General features: G+C 37.9%; 1 protein-coding gene and 1 non-coding gene across 2 annotated transcripts in view; both read right to left on the reverse strand.

Moving 5' to 3' along the window:
* RFX6 (regulatory factor X6) overlaps nucleotides 1-21,715 on the reverse strand; it is a 56,527-nt gene extending 34,812 nt beyond the window's left edge. The window contains exons 1-6 of the mRNA XM_027603195.2: nucleotides 21,493-21,715; nucleotides 21,010-21,166; nucleotides 17,937-18,060; nucleotides 15,954-16,015; nucleotides 4,206-4,283; nucleotides 2,949-2,976 (exon numbers count right to left, since the gene is read on the reverse strand). Coding sequence (XP_027458996.1) covers nucleotides 2,949-2,976; nucleotides 4,206-4,283; nucleotides 15,954-16,015; nucleotides 17,937-18,060; nucleotides 21,010-21,166; nucleotides 21,493-21,715 — 672 coding nt within the window. The remainder of the gene's footprint in view (nucleotides 1-2,948; nucleotides 2,977-4,205; nucleotides 4,284-15,953; nucleotides 16,016-17,936; nucleotides 18,061-21,009; nucleotides 21,167-21,492) is intronic.
* LOC113928224 lies at nucleotides 7,630-7,766 on the reverse strand. The gene has a single exon (XR_003521873.1). It is a non-coding gene; the product is annotated as a U4 spliceosomal RNA (small nuclear RNA).
* Nucleotides 21,716-22,609: the final 894 nt, after the last annotated feature.

Below are 22,609 nucleotides of genomic sequence, written 5' to 3' on the forward strand. Positions count from 1 at the left end.
TACCCCTTTGGTGACTCTGTGCTCTCTGCTTTCCCTTCTCTTTTATATCTTTAGTCTCTACTCTTCACTGGATCTGTTTTACCAACATTAGAACGATAGTTTAATCATCCTTCAAAACTAAATTTCAAGTCCTCCCCCAACTATCACCCTCAACTTGACTAAATTTTCTACATTCACTGACACTTCCCACTCATTTCACAAACCAATCAAACCCCAGCTCTCCCCTGAAAAGTTTCTTCCTAAAGTCATTAATTCTCTCCACTCAACCGATTCCATAGACCTTTTTCAGCCTTTATCTTGATGACCTTTTAGTGCCATTTTAGAGCAGTAACCATTCCCTTTTTTTTGAAAGCATTCTTTTCTCTTGCTTCTGTGCCACCAAATTCCCCTCCCTCACTTCTTACCTCTTTGGGTTCTCCTCAGTTATCTCACTGATCCTTATCTTTCTTCCCCACTTTTCACAACTCTTTTCTCATAGCTTCTGTTATCATTTAGTTTTTTTCCCTAGACAGTTTTATCCATTACCATGGCTTCAATCTCCATCGAAGTAAATGTCTCACTAAGTCCTCTGTTCCAGTCACATATATCCAGCTGCTCACTTCAAGTCTATACAGGATATTTCACAAGCACATCAAATATGATGAGTCCCAAATTGACCGCATTATCTTTCAATTCTTTCTACCTGCTTCTTTTCCAATGTTTCCTAGCTAAAATTCTCTCCATCCCTAGAGCTATTATCCTGGTCCAGAAATTCTCTCATCCAAACATATCCATATACCTATAACATGACGCTCCTCTTGCTTGCCTTCCCCATGCCAGTGGTTGACATTTGGGGACCTCAGAGACATTTTTGGTTGTCACAAGGGGGAGGGTGTGGAATCTGGTGAATAGAAACCAGAGACACTGTGATGTGGCTAAACATCCTGCAATGCACAGGACACCCCCCACAACACAGAATTATATCGCCCAAAATGTCAGTAATACCAAGTCTGAGAAACCTTAACCTATACACGGCTACATCTATTTCATCCACTGTTCCTCTCTTCCCCAACTCCACGCCGCCAAACTCCCACTTATTCTCGGTTCTTTCCTTAAATGTCACTTCCTATGAGAAATGTCCTTAACCACTTCAACTAGGTTAACACCCATGACACCCTTCATAATTACACATGATGACTTTTAAAGATATATTTTCCTGCTACACTGTAAAAGAGCAAATCTATCCATTCACTATTTGTCCCCTAGTACCTGTAACTCCATATACCTATTGATTAATATCTTGCCCATGAGTTTTAAAAAATAGAACTTTATTCAGAATTTTTAAAAAAGCAAATACAACTCTTGTAAATTAGCAATGTTAACACCTATTTTCCCCACCTCACAGTTATTAATGTTCAAATGAACTGAAGTACATGTAGGTTTACACTGAAAGTCTCACGTCCTGAGCAAACTGATGGTTGATCACCTCAGGTACAAAATAATTTTTTAAAATTTCAACTTTGTTAAACAAAATTCTATTATTGTTTTTAAAAGTATTTAGAGTAGTTCTGAGCCTTTAGAAAGTCCTCGTGTTCATTTCTATAATCATCACAATAACGATACTCTAAAATTGTTTCTGGTGCCTTTGGAAATGTAGGCTGTGTAGGCTAACAAAAATACTTTATTTTAAATTTATTAACAAAATCTATACCTGAATTTGTAGTGGGCTCTTCTAAGGAGGAAACAGTACACTTGAGAAACATTTTTTCTTTTCTTCTGTAAAGTGAGCCTTGCCGAACACATGTTGTAACAGCTGATGGCTCACTGGTACCACCAGCCTCATCAAAGTGGTAGAAAGAACACCTGAGAGAAATTACTTAAATTCCCTATTGACATAAACTTCAGTCAACTGAAGTGTATTTCTAAGTCAATATTTTTGCACTTTCGCAATTGTTTATCTAATAAAGAGCTATTATTTCATTGATAAAAAAAGCAATCTAGAGGATTTTATTATGTAATTAGCCATTAACTGTATTAAAAGCACTGGTGGGAAGAAACTGGTCATTTCAAAGGGTTGGGGGCTTTATATTATTTCTTAAGATAATATGCTTGCATCATTTCACCAAACTAATGGGGTTACAATTTACCTCAGGTCCAGATTTACCACACAACACATTGTCCTGTGCCCTTAGTTCTGTGGCACCTCTTTTTAATGATTAGATAACTTGAGGATAATGAAGGCCTTATCGTGTGCCTAATTAGCCATGCAGTCCCTAATGGTAGTCTAACTCATTTAGATAAAGGCAGTTTGCTGATCTGTTCCTTGGTTGGGGGTGGAGAGGGGAGTCTAGGGAGACAGTGTGTGAGTGCGTGTGTGTGCTAGAGACACGTACCCTTTCTCCCTAGCTCCCACCTCCGCCATCCACCCCATCTCCACATTGCAGAAGAGATCAGCAAACTGACTACACACACACACACACACACACACACACACACGCACACGCACGCACACGCACACGCACACGCACACACACCGCGGTTAAAACAAAAACAAACCACAGCATAACATCTGGGCTTCTTGATAACCATTAAAGGTTTTGTCTAAATGGGTATATTCCAAATACCAATTCCTTCCATATCCCCAGCTTTAGGCTTTCTGTTTATATTTAAATGGAAATTTCTTAGATCAGTAATGGTCTTTTTTTGCAATCTCTTAAGTATCTGATATTAGGTAAGAGTAATTGAAAAATTACCCTTCCTAGGCTAATTGGAAATTGTTCAGTAGGTCCATGTAAAGAAACATCAGTTGCCCCAAATCTAACTTAACTCTGTCTGAAGTTCTCATTCAACAGGCTCCTCATAAATTAACATTGATTTGTATATTTGCCAACGAGGATGGTTAGCACTTATTGTTCAGTTTGTAGTACATATTACGGCAGACACAAAATAGAAATGAAAACAATTCTTACCTCATTCTTCAGCTTGCTTCCAGAAAACCTTAAAAATCAGTACATTTTCCATTAGTTAAAATATAAATATACAGTTACAGCAATCAAGGAAATGCAGAGGACCCACAAAAGTGGTGACTTCATATCATGATTAGTGAAATAAAGCTGGAGAAATCGATTTGATTTTCAGAGACCCACACATCCTTCTCAACTTACTTAAAAGACAAGCTATTAAGGGAAAGTAAAATGAAGAATATTTAAGGAAGTCAGATAGGATCTGAGGCAAGCAAAGCACACTTGACAAGAAATATTCATTTTTGTTCCAGCCTGTACGTTCACTTTACAGTGAGTGTAGCCAGTAAGCTACCAGTATGTTCTTTACCATTTCTGAGTTCATCTTCGTATGACTCAGGTGACTAAAATGATTTTTTATACAAGTTACTTTACTTTTCAAATTAATTTATTCCTCTGCAAGCTCCGAGCAGATTACCATAAGGCAACCTCAGATGCAGATTTAATTATTCAGAGCTCCAGTATTTAAAAAATAATAATTGTATGGTGTCAATGGTTTTGTTGGATGTCACCCCACTTATTCGTGACCTCCCCTTGATAGCTAAGGGTAGATTAGAGAAGTGTGTTCTTTATAATTTATTTGTGTTTTTCCTTTCATACAGACTCAACCAGGTCAGTAGTTTTAACTCACTTAAGGTAAGCTGGTATTCAAAGTATGTATCATTAGAGATGATTTATAATAAACTTTTCATCTCTGTAAGGTGCTGATCAAGCACACGGATTTTTATTTTATTTTAGTTTTAGTAGGCTCCACATCCAATGTGGGGCTTGAACTCAGGACCCTGAGGCCAAGAGTCGCATGCTCTACCGACTGAGCCAGCCAGGCGCCCCAAGCACATCGATTTTTAAAGCAGCTTATCTCTTGGAAAAAAATACATTTTCTGCCTTTGTTTTATTGAATCCAGCCAGAAAACAGACTCAGTCTTATGAGTAAATACTAATTTAAAAGCAATTCCTTGATTTCTCCTTTTCATCTCTCTGGGATACCTTGTTCACTATTAATTTCTCATTAATGGTTGCAAATTATGTAAATTGCCCAGTAATCTAGACCACATCATTGTAAATGTCCATACAAAGTTGAAATTAAGGTCTGATGCTTTAAAGAAAACATTTCAATAAGCAAAATGAGAAAGTCTTTTACTCAATTGCTATTATGCATAGTTAAAGAAATACAGAGAACTTGTCTTGAAGAAAATAGAACTCTACCTTGTCAGGCCCTTTCCAGAATAAACGGAGTGGTAATAGGCACTGCTCTCTTTGATGCCAATCCCATAATAATGATACCTGGAGCAAGGACAGGAACCAGCTCTGTGTTAATGAAGGAGTTTTTTTCAAGGGGAAAAGGAAACTAAAGTATAGCTGAGGGACAGTGCAAGCAAGAACCCCTTGATCACCTTCTTTTCCTGATTTTTTTTTTCCGAGTAGCACCTTAATATGCTAAATTCCTTTGATGGTCATTAGTCCTACTTATGGTCATATTTCTGGCTCTAAGATTAAAAAAGGAGAGCTGCCTACCACCAATCCCCTACTAGCCCCTAAGATATTAGGTTTCAAAAACCAAAACATTTGTCAATGTAGGCATTTAAATGTAACCACTTAAATTTGTAAATGTCAGCACTGGCTCCAAGTATACAAGCATATATCTGCAAATTGCTGGTTCAATTTGCATATAGTCAATTGAACGAGAAAATGATAGTTTTCCTTTAGGGTATATTTATTGGCTGGAGAAAACAGTATGACATTGTATGAAGGAAGATATCAATATCATGCATAGGAATATGTATGAAGCATGTGATCTTTCAAAAATCACTTTCCTCATGAAGAATGAGAAGCCCAATTTACTGTCATCTTCACTTCAAACTTTTGTGCAACAATGAGGGAAAAATTATGTCATGAATCAATAGAAATATGGAACATGGAAAGTAACAGTGTTACAAATAATTTGTTATAAATGTGTCTATGGATCTTGAGCCACAGACAAGCATAGCATTTCATCAATTCTCAGGCTGTAGCTCATTCTCCTAAGCTGCAGACTTCTGACTTATGACATACCCAAGTACAAATGCTACAACTATTATACAAAAGCTCATCAGATAGTGGGGATTTAGGAAGAGTGGCCAACACCTGCCAACTTCTGCCTCCCCACCCCTAACGCATGCAGGCCCACCTGCTTGGTTACCCATTGTTTTCATTTGCATTCATCTAAAACCAGGCAAGGAATGAAATAAAAGTGAATAGGGGGTTTCCAGTGGAGTTCAGTGTAACCATCTTTAAAATTTCATTACTTAGCATCATCATCTGAGTTTAAAGTGGACAAGACAGTGCAGGATCTGTTTCAAGGCCCCTTTTCTGATCTAGCAATAAAGAAAAAGACTTGGCAGAGCAAGTTCACCCCTAAACATTTTCAAGGCCCAGGACAAGAGTACAAATGAAAGCTCACATACCATATATCTAAATATTTAAGTATAAATCAAGCTAACAAACTGCTCAATAAAATACCCCTGTTCTATCTTGACAATTTACCTCTCTAATGATCTGGTAGGTGGGTTTGAATTTAGAATTCTTCCACGTGTGAACATGGCAGCGGGAGAAGAGCCACCCTCAACCCTTCTCTTCCCAGGCCCTGCTCTTTTGTTCACTGTGAGGAGCCTCTCGTGAACACACAGCTTCCATGTCCAAGATCAATCCAACCGCCCAACCATCACCACCAAAGAGCTACGCTCTCTTGGTCACCTCTCAAATCTAGGTATACTGGTGGAGCCCAGCACCCTTCTCAGGATGGATGGGGGAAGAGTCCCACATAGGAGGGAGAAGGCAGGCCTGGGGCTATTTGGACAGAATTCTGGGGCCCCAGGGACCAGCAATGTGGGCTAGAAGGAGAACATGGTCTTTCACTGGACACATTCACTCAGGCTATGAACTTGTCTCCCAGGGAAGAGAACAGTAGGAGGAAGGCCAGCACAGAGCCTTTAAAGTGTGAGGCCCAGAGATGGGTTCTTTCCCATTAAGTTCTGAGGGCAAAGAAGTCACTTCTAATGACCCTCCTTGAGATGGAGAAGAAAAAGTGTTTAAATATGAAAACAAGAAATTACATATATTGTAATAAATGTTTTCAGAAAGAGCTGTTATATTTGAGAAACAATAAGGAAGAATGATCAAGGTAAATGCAGATATTTTATGATTGCTTCAGATCAGTGACAAGTTTTCAATACAAGGACAATGAGTAGTCTGTTAACCTGAACAGAGTAGGTTTATAACTGCTCCTGTTTTATAGTACAGAAAATACTCCTCTAGTGGATGTAGAATAAAGAGCCCCTAAGGTATATTGGAACAAAGGGGGAAACGAAGGAAAGATGAAAGTGATGGAAACTCCAAAATATGGACATGACATAAGTCTCCAATGAGTAACTAAAAGAAGAAAGCTTATTTAAGTCACAAAGAAGTCAACAAAAGCAGCAATATTAACAGAAATAGATAAGGGAAACACCTAAAAACCATGAAAAAAATGAGCAGATTCAGATGTTATTGGGCCAAGTATATTAGAATTAGTTAATGAGTCTAAGAGTCTGAAATAAGTACTAATATTTTCTTTTTTTAAGATTTTATTTATTTATTTGACAGAGAGACAGAGTGCACAAGTAGGTGGAGTGGCAGGCAGAGGGAGAGGGAGAAGCAGGCTCTCACTGAGCAGGGAGTCCGACGCAGGACTTGATCCCAGGACCCTGGGATTGTGACCTAAGCCAAAGGCAGACGCTTAATGGACTGAGCCACCCAGGTGCCCCAATATTAATATTTTCTTGATTAAATTTTGGAATAAAGATATCAGAGGGAATGTCTTTGTATTAGAAGAAATAAAGCAAGGGATGTTTGAGAACAAAGGGAATGATTACAATGGAAATATATTGTAATTTCATGTTCTCTGGCAAAGTTTTCCATTTATTCTATAGATGCTAGAGTTTAAATAATTATATTTTAGCCACTTGCTGAAGTAATATATGTTAAGCATTGCTTTGAAAGTTGATCATTTTCTTTTATTAGAACTTTGATCCTCTTGTTTCTCATCTATAATCCTTTTTTCAATATGCAGATATTATACCATGGTAAGGTGGTTTGTCATGCAGATTTGAGAAGAAATTACATTGTCTGGTGGTGGACAAAAATCACAGGACCAGTCAAAAGGATGAGCAGAGTTCAACAAACATTAGAAGGCATACTACATCCTGACGACTATGCTAGATGTCAATACAATGACAAAACAGACATGGAAAATCAGGTCAGGAAACGTGCCTCTGAATCATACCCTTGTTCATGGCATCCTGAGCCAGACCATTTGCCAGACATGCAACACTGACCACACTGACCAATACTAAGGCACATTTTACTTCCACTTTTTAAAATCACCTTATGGTCACTTTTTTAAGAAAACTGCAACATCCTTTAGGACTCAGTACTACTGACTAATATGAATTTGTAAATTTTTTTCATACTTACGACTTTAAGGAAAGGGTATTCTCATGACACAATTCATTTGTTCCTTATTTTTCTAAAATGACTGTATTACTTTGCCCCCCTCCTTTCCAATCATTAGGGAAAAACATCTTTAAAAAAACAGAAGTATGTAATGCTTCCAACTACATTCAGACTCAAGATTTTACATTTTACTGCCCCCCCCCCGCCCCAACCCCAGCAAAAGAAAATCTTTTTAATTAACAATAATTGTGCCTCGGATAAACTTCATTGGCTACAATACTGCCACTGTGCAAAGCTAGAAAACCCTTTTAAAACAGTGTATTTTAAGGATTTTATTTATTTATTTTTGCGAGAGAGAGAGAGAGAGAGAGAGAGAGAGAGAGAGAGCGCGCACACGGGAGCCTAAGAACATGAGCAGGGGGGAGGAGCAGAGGGAGAAGCAGACTCCCCACTGAGCAGGGAGCTCACCATGGGACTCGATCCCAGCACCCTGGGACCATGACCTGAGCTGAAGGCAGACGCTTAACTGACTGAGCCACCCAGGCACCCTAAAATAGTGTATTTTATTCACAGGCCAAACGTAAATGACACTATCAACCCAGAAAGAACTGAGCACTCTTTGTTTCAACCGGCCATGTTGCCTCCATACTCAAGAAGCTATAATTTTATATCTTAATTTTGTTTGTAATTAGAAATTCTTAAGTGAAAATGTTTTGAATACGTTTGTGCTCAACAGAAACACTCCCTCTTCTAGCTCAGCATGAATCATATGAAGCAAGCATTGATAACTAACAGGAACCTGGATTTTTCATATTTGATAATCCATGTATAAACAAAGACTCCTTCTAGAATGTAAACTCCCTATAACGGGAAATCAATAAATATTTGTTGAAAAATAAATAACATGAAAAAAGTTAGAAATAACAACGTGTCATAAAGAAAACTTTATAAACAGGAATTTTTCAATTAAGGCCATGCATCTAGTATCATATACTTAAATATATTAGCATAATTTTAAATTTGGTAGAGATTAAAGAATTTCTTGTCTAACATGATATAAGGAAATATACTAACTCCTTTAACCCTACCATGAGCACTGTATAAACTTATGTATTACTGTCACAATTACTTGCACTCCATAAATAACGTGTTTTCTCACCTCGGCACCCTTACTTGGTTGAGTTCTTCATTGAGAATGCCCTTCTTCCTTTCTGTCCTCGTTTCTTATGCTCAGGGCATAGCTTTAATGCATGAAGCTTGCCTGGTTTCTCAGACAAATCTAATCTCTCTGTCCTTTAAACTCCTCTCTTGGTCATTTATGCTATATAGCTTTATACCTCATACCACTGGTGTGTGTATACATGACTAACCTCTCCCACTAAACTATAAGGTTTAAAGGAAAGGAACTGGATCTTTTCCTTCATTGATTTCCTCCGTAGAAATTACTGTAGAAAAATCCTCACTTATTGGATTAATTAGATAAATTAGAAATTTAGACACTTGTAAAACACAAATTCCCTTAAAGCCAACAGTTTCAATAACTGCCTCGTAGCACTATGCATTCCCAGGTCACCAGTAAAATATTGGGGTCAAACAAGAGTTTTATAGCTAAACACAATGTATGCAAGGGGCATGAAATCAGTATATTTAAGTAGAAAGACTGTTGCCAGGAATATAAATTTTAATATTTTGTAATGACCATTGTAATGCTTTAGCACTTACATATCTAGTTTCTTCTGGAACCAATAAAATTAATAATCTTTCCCCTTTAACCTTTCTTTTAGTCTACGCGATACATGTTATCACTTGAGTGATGATTTAATGTCTTTGAGAACAGACAAGAGATAATAAATGAGCAGCTCTGTCTTCCTAACAGCTAAAGGTAAACCTCATAAAACCAGGGAGAGTAATTTCATGCAAAGTATACATGGATTTTTCATCTCAAGCCCAACATTTTACAACATTATTTTACTGTTAATATATTCCCCTAAAATAAATCTTGCTAGGAAATATTTGCCAGAAATATTCTAGTACAACAAAGACATATGGTTGGTGGATATCAAATAAAAAATAAGGTCTGCATAAGTGTGAGCTAGCTAGTTATTTTCATTTATATACCACTACCCAATGTTGATTCTGTGGGTTACTCTGAATAAAGGTTCCCAAACATTTCAGAGTTCTTTCTCTCTATATGATTCTTATCCATTTTTATTTTAAAATGATATGATAAGTGCTTAAAAATCCTGGGTATAACTAGCTAATTTCTCTCAGAAAATGTTTGCATAATAACAAGGATCTTTGTGATTATCTAACAAATTGTGTTCATTCATTAGTGTCAGTTATCCTCAGCCTTACATCAAATGACAGCTATCATTTATATTTTAGCACTAAAGAAGATTTGTTCATTAGTTTTTATGTCCACATTTTAAAGTGAACATGTTATAAAATATAAAAGATTTTTAACAGGACAAAGGAAATTATTGCTGCTCTTACTACTAAAATATTTACATTGTGTCTAACACTTTTCTTCACTTGCTGATAAACTTCTACTTGCCCCTATAGTTCTTCCTTTCTAGTTCAGTCCTTATATAGAATTCCTGAAACATATGTTTCCACTGAGCTAGTAGCCCTGATGTTAGTTTACACTGCACAAATGATCACTGATAAGGAAATGATGGGATTAAGCTGTTCAGGGACTTGTAATAACTTTACTATGATAAGAGCAGCTGCCGTATCAGTTTCATTAACCCACTAAATCACTACTAATAAATAAGATAATAGCTTTTGTCCATCATGTCTGAAACCCAAGATTCGACTGATCAAAGTCTACAAGAAATTAAAATGTAACTTCAAATCAGTCTACCCTGTCTATGAAATCTACATGGTGGGTCTCCAACAGTGTTCTCCCTTATTCTTCTGAGCTATTCCGAGCAAGGGTGAGAAGCAGGTGCTTTTTCTTCACCACTCTATCCCCAGGGCCTCGTCAGCACCAGGACACTCAATAAAATGCTCATTAAATAAATGAATATTAACAGTGAAACTTTTTTGATAGCACGTACCCTATCCCCACTACTTGCACCTTAAAAACTCTTTAGCACCATGCTTTGTACGTTGATAAAAATATGAATGGATTGATTATTGATATAATCCATTCACAACTTGAAACAGGCAATAATTACTTTTCATTAGATACTCTTTTGTGCCTATCTTATTTTGTTTCACTGTTACTTTTTCAAAATCCAAATTTGAAAATACTGCGCAGAAAAAAAAATCAGGTGTATATTTTGGCATCGGTAATAAATCAAAGGGAAGACAACAAAACCCTCAAAAGCCAAGTCAGTTTTTATCTTGGTATTGAGAATGTGCAGAGTCCGCCGCTGGGGCTTCTTGGCAGAGAGGGTATGGTGACAGTGAAGGAAGGGACAGAGAGTGAAGGAACAGAGAGCAGCGCTGTGTCCCTGTAAACTCACTGGCTTTGTCCCCAAGGCTCACTCAGGTTAGATGTTCTAGAGCCAGGCTTTCTGACCCCGGGTGTTAACCTTTAAAGACCTTTTTCCGGAACCATTGGCAGCAATGGCTTCTCATGTAGAACATGAGACTGGCCCGTGGAAACAAATTATTCAATTTTTAATTGTTTCTGATTTTGACAGTGCGTGATATCTGGTGATCTGTGATATCTACCTAGTGATTCTGTCCATCTGGATTTTTTGTTTGTTTTTAATGTATCTATTTTATATATTTTATCTCTTCCTTTTGGTTGAAGAAATTTTTGCCTCATTTTATTTAGTTACTTTTTCATCTTTCACTTTAATGAGGGAAAGAAGTAGCACCTGCACAAAGGTGGGTAGTGAGGACTAATCATTTTAATACCCAGTGATGTCAGAACTTAGAGAAACAAAACCTGAAAATAGACACAAAATTCACTCCTATTTTTTAGATCCTACTAATCAATCTCTTCCTTACAAAGATCAGTGCTTCCCAACTATCAGATTTTATACAGGGAGTAAAATTTGAAGAGGTTCCATGAACCCTAAAGGCATCCAAGGACAGTTTTAGAAACAGTGGTGCTATCTTGTATCCAGAATACAGAAGAATCTTTTGAGTTAATCACGATCTAAAATAAATTCTGTCTGAAGTACTCAAATGAAATGACTGGACATACTCTAGCTATTCTATGACATTTGGGCAAAAACTGAGAACTTCTCTTTTTAAATAACCATCATTAAGCACTTATATAATATTAATATATTTTAATATATGATCCACAGAAGTCAAAATAAATTTAATATTAAGTTTATTTATATTTTTGAAATAATTCAATAAGTATTTAGTGACAGTATGTTTAAGGCACTAGAGAAACACCACTGCAACAAAACAAGTTTTGCAAAATTAATGGTAAAATTCACAGAAATTATAAGTTTCTCTTTCTCCAAAATATTCTTACTTCTTCATTTATATTTCTGTGTTTCACCAATTGTTCATATTTCTATAGACATAAAAATATTTTTTATAAGATGTAAATGTTTTAAATATTAACTAGCCATTAGAAATGATCATAAGGATAATATACCAATATAGAGAAATGTTTAGGACAAAAATTAAAAGCAAAAAGCAAATGTGTTGTTGTGCCACACGTTTGCTTTTATATAAAACATAAATATCTCTAAATAAATATAAAATAGTTTAAAATGCCTTATGATTGAGGCTTCAGAAAACATTAGCGCTTTAGGAGTGCCTGGGTGGCTCAGTCAGTTAAGCTTCTGCCTTCGGCTCAGGTCAGGGTCCAGGATCCTGGGGTCCTGGGATCAAGCCCTGCATCAGGCTCCCTGCTCAGTGGGGAATTTGCTTCTTCCTCTCCTTATGCCCCCCGACTTGTGCTCTTTCTCTCTCTCTCTCTCCTTCAAATAAATACATAAAATCTTTAAGAAAAACAAAATGTTTGCTCTTTGAAGAAGAATTTAATATATTAATAAGTTTTTAAAACAGATTAGGCAAAAAATGAAATTTATACCTCAAAAAATCAAACGTTCAATTAAATAACTATTTTGTTGATATGACTGATACCAGAAAAAAAGTAGGATTTACTAGTTGATAAAGCACAAGCTTTAGAGTCAGATAAACTTTGATTTAAATGCCAACATTGTTATTTTACAGCATGCGTGTGGCTTTGGGCAAGTCAATAATCTTTGAACTGCAGCCTCCTCATTTGTAAAACACAGTAATTCCAGTCTTGCATTGTCTGTAAGGATTTGAGAGTTTGTGGTTGTGCATGTGCTTGTGTGTGTGTGTGTGTGTGTGTGTGCAGTGCTCAATAAATAACAACTTTTAATTGCATTGCTGATGTTTGGATGAACTGAGAGATTAATTTCATATTATTAAGGACAGTCAGGTTGAAAGCACATTCATTTCTCCATCCATTCCTATACTTTAACTCGTTTAATTCTCAAAACAAACCTGTGAGGCAGATACCGTGTACCCTCTTTACTGATGAAAAACCGAACAGTTCATGGGGGGTCACACAGCAACTCCATATGGGAGTGATGGGATTAAAGCTTAGAATCGTCCAACTCTAAACTTCATGCTCTAACTCTAGGCAACTCTTAGAAATAAATAAAGATGGGGAAACTGTCTGGCTAAGAATAAGTACATCAAAATATTGCCAGTTGCAAGATACACAAACTCTAGATCTCGCTGTATCTTTCAACTTACTTGGTTTCCCTATGGAAAATATCTTTTTCCCCAGGATATCGAAATACCATGAATATAACAGGCAAATTATAAAAAGCAAATGGCATATCAGGAAGGTAGAAAAAAATTCAAATTATAAATGCTTCTTGGGCACATCTGTTCTTAGATATCAAACGCATTGCCTGAAGTTACCACATGTTGTTACAGAAACCTAAACACTGGAGCCTCACAGTGTCACAATGGAAAGGGTTAATGATTCATCCCTAATCCTAAAGGCTCCTTCTAGGATTAATTGACTTTCTCTGCAGCCTGCCTGCCTGCCCTCTTGCAGATCCTGTGAAGAGGATTTCTCTGCATTGCTTTGCCTTTTTTTTCTACTATCTACGTCGAACACCATCTGATCTTTCCTCCACCTACACAATTCAGTAGGAATCAAATTCAGAAGAAATCAGCCAGTTAAACTGACTCAACTTTGAAAAACAAGTCCTCACCTGGTTAGAAGGGAATTCAGTCGTTTTCAATCAGGCATTTCATTCCTCCTTCTCAGACCAGAGGTTATTAACATTAATAGGAATCAATTAAATAAATTCTAATTGATCATCGATTATGTAGCCGACAACAGAAAGGATACGAAAATGAATGAGACAAAGTCTCTATCCTCAAAATATTATCTTCTGGGGCGCCTGGGTGGCTCAGTTGGTTAAGTGTCTGCCTTCAGCTCGGGTCATGATCTCAGGGTGCTGGGATCGAGCCCCACATTAAGCTCCCTGCTCCACAGGAAGCCTGCTTCTCCCTCTCCCACTCCCCCTGCTTGTGTTCTCTCTCTCACTGTGTCTCTCTCTGTCAAATAAATAAATAAATAAAAACTTTAAAAAGTATATTAGCTTTTGAGGGGAAAAGTTAAGTTAATTTCATATTAAGATAGGTACCAATGAACTGCTGTGAGGGTATAAAGAAAGAGCCTACAAGAAATCAAGAGGTAAGTAAAAATTCAAAAGAAGAGGGGGTTCATGAGGCATTTTTTTCAATGGATACGCTTTCAACCTACCTGTAGGGGAAAGGGCATTTTCCATGGAGGAAGACAGCATAAACAAACGAATGACATTCGAGGGTGAAACAGAGGGTACTGGGCCCTAATTTGGTGGGAACACAGGCTACAAGCTGAGAAATGAGAAGCAGATGATAAGGTAGGCAAATGGTTTGCGACTAAATCATAATGGACCTTGAATGTCAAAGTGAGAAAATTCTGCCATGAGCCGCTAAAAATTTCTGAGCACGACAGAAATTTAGGATTGAATGGAAACTTTAGAAGGTCGATTTGGAAGAGTCGTACTGACTGGACTGGAAAGACACAGTGAAGGCCAGATAATGAAAGTGAGAATGGAGAGAGACCAATTCAAGAGAATTCATAAAGTAAGATTTATTCTTTTTGGCAAGTGACTAAGGCTGAGCTATCCACTAGGGTGATTCCTAGTCACATGTGAGTACTGACCACCTGAAACGTGACTAATCTGAATTGAGATGTGCGATCGGTATAAAATACACCCTGGAGCTCAAACACATAGCAGGGGAAAAAAAGAATGGAAAATATCTCAATAATTTCCATTTTGATTATTTGGTGAAATGACAACATTTTGGATATATTGGATTAAATAAAACATTAAAATCAAATAACATCTGTTCCTTTTTACTCTTTTAAGTGTGGCTACTAGAAATGTTTGAATTAAATATGTGGCTGCGTTATATTCCATTGGACAATGCTGAACTATATGTTAGGGCAGAAGAAGACACTGGATGAGCTAGCAAACAAATGGTAGAAGAGGGCAGAGGACTTAGCAGGTGCTGTGACAGAGAAACTAGGGGAGACACTTCACACACTGATCTATCTTCAGAGGGTCTGTCAGCAGGCTCACGCGCTAGATGGGTGCCAAGGAAGATGACTACTGGTAACAATGAGCCAAGGAGTTTCTGTCCAAGTAAAGACATGGGCTAGGACACAGGCATGTGAACAATGGTAAGGGAAGTGAGCGGAGCTACTCTTTCAAGGAACAGCAACGAGAAGCAAAATAACAGAGCAACTGTGAGGAGTAGAGCAGGTTTGAGAGGATTTTATTTTTATCAACCTGAAATAGCCCTGAATAGGTTTGTAGGCAGAAGGAAAGAAAACACTGAAAACGCCGCGGACAGAGGCAATCATGGATGAACCAGAACCTGTGCCTAGGGTCCTACAGAGATTGCCACAAGAGAAGAGAAAAGCTGAAGCTATCAAGAGAGAGAACTTACTTTATGTTTCTATGTACGTGAAGAGATGACCAAAGCAGTCATTTGTGCAGGTCACTCATCTTAAAGGCAAGGGAAGAGGGTATTAAGAAATCATCACCTGGGAAAGAAACCCAGAGGAAGAACCTGAATTGTACTTCACCTCCTGGCTTTGACCTTGCCCTTGGAAGTGTTGTGGGCTCCATCTGACCCCTTACTTAGCCATAGACATGCCCCTTTCGTGACACTGCTGCCTTCGTTAGTGGCTTGAAGATTATGACAATGATTCATTTAAATTATTTTATCGGAACAAATAACATATTATGATTTTTCAGTATAAGTTTTGCTTTTTAAACGTTATTCTAAAATCCACTTTTTTTCTTCTTAGTTCTTACAGATGGTAAAAATCTGCTTCGTCAAGAAGAGAATACCTGCTTCCACTCACTGATAATGACAATCCTTATTTTACACGCGTCAGTCCTCACGTACAGTGTATCATATGTACAGATCTGATATATGCTCATCAGTGGGTCTTACTTTGAATGGCCTCTTGTCCCAAGCCGCCGAGTTGTCAAGAGGGGAAATTTCTGGCGAATTGTCTAAAAGGAAAGTCAATTACTTTAGTTTTTAGGAAGTGTGTGGTTCTATTGCAAGCAACTTGTAACCAATTAATTGGAGAAAGTAAATGTTAAACTTTGAGTAAATATTTAGTCTGGAAGAAGTAACATCATACATGTACCATACTGATAAGCAATAATACATCAGCAGAGGCAGGAAGATACTTTTTTGATGAGCTGATCCTACTGCTCTTGTCTCAATTTCCAAAGCGGATCATACCAGTATCTGCTTTAGCTTAATGTGACTACGAAAGCAATTATTACCTTACTTACATACTTAAAGGAAAAATTTGAGTATCTTTATAATAATTTTATCCAGAGATTTGCCACAATTAAATTTCCATCTCCAACCCTGAGAGAACACAGGAAACTTTTTCTACCTTACCAGATCTCCACAGCAGTGTTTTAAAGTTTCTCTTTTCTATGTTCTTTTTTCTAAAATTTGCTAAAAATTAGCGTTAGTGATTAAAGAATGAAATCTTTTCTACATGAAATAGGAAATTGTATGATCTCCTAAGGGCTCCATGGCAAACTTCGTGTATATGTGCATTTCTTGGGGACTGGTTCTACAGTTTTAATCAGATTCTCAAGGTGCTCCATGACTCCCCAAACAGTTAAGATGACTGCCATAGGTGGACTCATTAAATAGCAACACTAAAGTGGACATTAGAAATTGCCTTACACAACTGCCTCGTTTTAGGGAGTGAGTGAACTGAATTTTAAAAAAGGTGAAGTGCTTTCAGAAGATCTCACAACAAATTAGTCACTGTCTAGGCCAGAACCTAAATCATGAGATTACCATGCAGCATATCACACTGACTCCCGTAAGCAGATAGGTTTTCAAAATTAATTTATAAATTATTTTATTTTCAAAAACTGAGAAGCCAGACTATAGTATTCATTATTTTCTGGACAATGAGTCCCTCTACAGGTTAGAATTTGGATTTCAGTTTACATGCAATGCAGTGTTTGAGACTTAAGCTTCCTATAGTTTTTCTTTTTTTTTTAATCCATGCAGAACGTGCCCTCTTTAATACCCATCACCAGGCTAACCCATCCCCCCACCCCTCTCCTCTCTAGAACCCTCAGTTTGTTTTTCAGAGTCCATTGTTTCTCATGGTTTGTCTCCCCCTCTGATTTCCCCCCTTCATTCTTCCCCTCCTGCTATAGTTTTTCTACGCAATCCTAGGTTCTTAAGACGGCAGAGCATGAAACGAAAATCTCAAAGAACAAGGCTTTCCCAAGAGATTGATATTGTTTCCTGATTCTCAAAATAAGATCAACGTATGTAAATATAGTAATGCCAATTCTATAGATTCCCATCCTAACCATACAGGTTGGGCAGAAAGGAATGTTTTTAAATGAGCAATATTTAATCAATCCTCTCACAACATCTTGGAGTTTGGGGTGTAAACATACCCAGAGTGAAATGGAGAATCAAGGGAACTATTTATGAAAGAAAGTAAAAATCTGTTAAAAACCCATATACTTGGACTAGCTAGACAATAACCACAATCACCAATTGCATCAACAAGATAACTTGTCACTTCCACTTAATTTTGCTTCTCAATACAGGCCATACCATACTCTTCAACATATTACTTTTTGAAGGAAAATGTATGTCACTGCTCAAAGGGAGCTTCCTTTAATGTCACATGAACTCTTCTGATAGCCAGGGTTCTAATATTCAAAACATAAAGTAGTTCAAGGTAAAACGTATAGTAGGTAAAATCAAGACAAAACATATAGTAGTTCCAAATATACCCGTAAGAATTTCATTTATGCTTGTGAAACAAGTTTCTTAATAGTCTGTAAGAAAACTTGCTCAGATGAATGTGTTTCCACACCGTCTACCTGACATGAATCGAATTGTAAAGTAGTGTAGCCAATGTGTGTCATTTACCTTTCCAAAGGTGGCTGCACAGGCTGGCTCCAATTTCTCTTTCCTGCAGAAATCTAAGTAGTGTGCATAAAGGATACACCGTGGTAAACAGACTCCTTCACATACGATGTAATTCTCTTCAAGCCTAAAAAAAAGGCAAAAAATTGGGTCAAACCTTTTCTTTATTTCTCCTTTCCTTTCCCCTTTACATTGGTCTAATGATAGCTCTGAATACAAACTCTGTATAAGTGAGTTCATGGGCAGACATGAGTAGACTTGCTCTATTCCGGATATTATTAAAAGTCAAATCACAAGAACTAATGTTAGAAGAGCAACAGGCCCAATGCACCCCTGTTAGTGCAGTTAAAATACCGTGGTGAACATAATACCACTCCTGCCTGGTCTATATCCCAAAGAGCAAGGTCTTACTTCTATGGAAATCCTCACTGTTCATTACAGTTTGTCCCGTGAGATAAAACGGGAATGGTGAAATTGAAGATGATGTTTTTTTAAAGGATATTCTCAACCCTGAACGGCTGCCTGGTTTTAGGCCCGCAAACGTTTACAATCTCTAACTTTCATTCACAAACTAGTTCTGAACGCTAAATGGTTAGGGGAGCATGATGATGCATTTATTTGCAAAATACCTAAGAGTAAACTCACTTCGCTTAAGTCTGAAATGGTACTGATCTATTTCTCCTCCTACTCCTTGTGCTGTGATCAGTACTGCAACTACCTAAACCATACCATACACTTGAAACACAATGTATGTCTTTAGACACATTTCCAAATATGACATATATAAATTCAACTTTGTTATAAATACAATTATGTAAATTTTGAAAATTTAGACATAATTCTATTTAACTTGAATGTCTACAATCTCAAATACGATTACCATAAATGTGATAATATATATTTAAGTATTACAAATATCTGAACCAAGAACTCAGAACTTGTAGATTGTATTCCCAGTTTTTCTAACAATTCAGTAGGTGATTTTGACTAAAATTTATGTATACTAAAATTATAATTATTCCTATATAGGAACAATGCAATATAGAGTATGCATTCAGATTAAAATTGAGTGCAACTATCCAAGATCTCTGATTTAACATATTCCCAAGACATGGGAGAGAAAAGCTAAAAGAGATGTTCATCAGATGTAAAGCATCAGATGTCCATTTTTCTATGAAGAAAGAAAAGAAAGAACCAAAACCCAGTAAGATTTGCATCCATAAACCAAACACCTAGTTGACAGCTGAAAACTGGAATTACTCAGCCAGATTTTTCACTTTAATTTTCAGCTCTAATTTTTAACATCCCTAATAATCTACACAACCTTAAGGGAAAATTCTCAAAATACAAATAACTCACGTCATTTTTTTTTAAGATTTTATTTATTTATTTGACAGAGAGAGACAGCAAGAGAGGGAACACAAGCAGGGGGAGCGGGAGGGGGAGAGGGAGAAGCAGGCTTCCCACGGAGCGGGGAGCCCAATGCGGAACTCGATCCCAGGACCCTGGGATCATGACCTGAGCTGAAGGCAGAGGCTTAACGACTGAGCCACCCAGGTGCCCCTAATTTTTAAAAAAATATACGTAAGGCTCTTTTTTAGGAAAGGGTGTGGAAAATTCAAACAAAAATGACAGCATTTTATAGCTTCAAAAATATGAAAATCACTAAGAAAACATTCAACTATTTAAAAATTGTATTTTAATGGCATGCATAAAATGTCAACTGTTCACCTGCTGTTTTGATGTTGTTGTAGGCATTGTCATTATCGTCAAAATACTGAATAATTCCAGCCATGAGTACCATGTTAATTTGGGGTATGACATTTTTTTCCTTTAATTATAATGCAATCATATTTACAAAATAAAAAAAAAAACAAGTTTGTTTCCACTCACTTGATTTGAACTGAAAAACTGGAAGTGATCATTCAACAGCTCTCCATAACATATCTTTAATCAACACTTCTGCCCCAATTATCCTAATAAAGTAGTTTTCCCTAAATATTCCAGATAATTAACTCAAATATTTACTGCTCCAGTGTATTTTTAACCAGTAAGTGTGACATCAACTTCCATAGTTAAGCCATAACCTTAGAATATTTGATTTATATTTCAAATATTTGAAAAGGTTTAAGTATATAATCACAAAAATTTAGTATATGCAAATTGTAACTCAAATAACTGAAAATAAAATTTACTAGGTTTTTCCGGTAGTTGTTTTTAGATATTATTTTTTCTATTGTATTTTTCTAAGGTTTAGATCATACTTTACATATAAACATCTTATACAACTAATCAGTAAATAGACCTTTTTAATTATTTGCTTGTTATTTGTAATTTGGGAGAAAATTTATACCCCTATTTCTTCATAGTATGTAGTTTTTACTTTAGATCCCTCTTCCTTTTAGATAATATTACAAAATGCTCTCTCTGTGTAGAAAGCCTACTGATAAACTCTTGGTTTTGAAAGGTTTTCCTCAAAATCCAATTCATGATATTTCACTATAATAAATCATATATGACAGGTGCTATAAAAATAGTTGAACACTTATTTAAGATAATAGTAATATTTTAACTGATTTTTCTATGTCTTCTCTTTCAAACATATTTCACCTAATGACCAAAAGACAATTGTTAATTTGCCCTCATATGGATAAAGACAATATTAAGATACTTCCTCCTTATAAGTTGTTTTAAAGAATCATGTTTTATAAACACAAAACTACCACATAACAAATATATAATAAGGACCAAATTGATTTTATGTTAAGAAAGCAAGTCATAAAAACATTTGTCATTGCTGGCATGTGACAAAATTATAGTTTGGGTTAATAATGAACAAAATGATGGGGTTTTGCATTGCAGATCATTTTTTATCAATACCAGAATATGTCTCCATACCAAATATTCACTGAAAAAAAAATGGATAAATTTCTTATTGGTATTTTAAACTTCTCCCAAAAAGTTTCAGGGAGAAGCAAATTGAGAAAAGCAGATTCTGAATATACTTTTTTTTTTTTGAACATACTGACTTTTAAGACTCAACAGGTGCTGAAAAGTACCCCCGTGCGAGTCTTACCATTGCAGGGTGAGCTGAGTCTGCTTCTTTTTATCCTTCATCATCTGCGTGATGGTTTTTTTCTGAGAGAGGTGTAGATCGGCTGCTTTGGTTTTGTTGTCGTGACTCTCTCCATCCTCTTCTTCAGAGGAAAAGTTACCATTGCTTAAATGCATTTCTGATGGCAAGTTGAAAGAATGATAAAGAAAATCAGAATGTAAAATCAATTAAGTAGTCTCTAAAAGTACCCTGGCGTCAAACGCGGTGGTCTAAGGGCGGGGGGGCGGGGGGGGGGGAGGGCGGTGGCGGTGAGAGGGGAACTATGTAAAATCCCTTAGAGTTCATTTCTAGTTGACAAATATTTTCCTGGGGAAAATACAAAGATCTGGACTGAACATTCTACATACATGTTATGTTTGCAATGTGTTTACTTTTATTATTGGATGCCCTTCTTAGAATTCATGCGCTCCCCAGTCACATCCCCCGCGAGGGCAGAGCACTCACCTGATTTAACTCCCACCGGCAGCTCCGGGTCTTCCCCTCTCTCCGCGCTGCCCAGCGCGCCCACGGGCTGCGCTTCAGCCTCCAGGTACACCCTTTCTTCGGGGTAAATGAGCAAGCCCTTGCCCAAGAGCTGCACACAGCACTCTTCCTGGGCCTCAGGGGAAACTTGGGGCGAAGGCTGCGCCTGCAGGAAGGCGTCTTCCAGCACCGGGACCTTGGCCATCTTCCTGGCCGCGGGAGACGTGGGCACCCGCCGCTCGGCCCGCGCCCCGCGGAGCCCGGAGCCCAGAGCCCGGGGCGGGGCGGGGCGGGGCGGGGCTGGGGACCTGCGGCCGTAGGGGCGGGGGCGGAGGCCGCAGGCTCCCCGGCCCCCCGGCGTCGCGGAGAAGGAAGGCAGTGCCCAGGTACAGCTCAGACCTGGGAACGGGGTGGGCCGAGGCAGGACTGCCTTTCTCCACCTGTCTGAGGTCCCGGCAGATGCTCAACTAAGAACTAACTTCCCCACCTGCGCCCGTCTCGCCGGGAGTCCCATTCCCATCTTACCCCTTCTTTCCTCCCTTTCTTACATCTTGCGCAGGACCGGAGGACACTTTTCACACCCAAAGCTCCCAGAAAGATCTGAGAAAACCCCACTCTCTTGTCCGAGGGAAGAGTGGCTGCAACTATCCCCATCCCTAATCTCTTCAAACACAAACGGCGCCCTGGCCGGGCACCCTTGATTCTGCGAAGCGGGGCAGAGGAGGACCCTAGAGCACCGCTCAGTCTTTGCACCCCTGAACCTGGTTTGTTTTTTTCTCGGATTAATCTTAGGGGTTGGTGAAGGCTCTTCTCAGAGACTTGGGGACAGACGCCATCGCATCACCCGCGTGTCCAGACTGCCCTGCTTGCAGGTGCACAAGGGCTCAGAATCCCAGGCCTCGCCTCTTTTGAGGATTCATTTGCTCCCTGCAGTATTTTGTGACTTCAAGCATCCCTGACAATTCCTCATCTATTATAGCCAGGGGTAGTACAATGGACGTTTGTTGAGATGAAGAATGAAATGGCCATATTTCATTTCCAATCCAAAATGACAAGAGAGTCATGCAGGGTGCAAAAAATGGTAACTTGTGCTCTTTTT

Source organism: Zalophus californianus, chromosome 7 (genome assembly GCF_009762305.2).
Source record: "Zalophus californianus isolate mZalCal1 chromosome 7, mZalCal1.pri.v2, whole genome shotgun sequence".
Lineage (NCBI taxonomy): Eukaryota > Metazoa > Chordata > Mammalia > Carnivora > Otariidae > Zalophus > Zalophus californianus.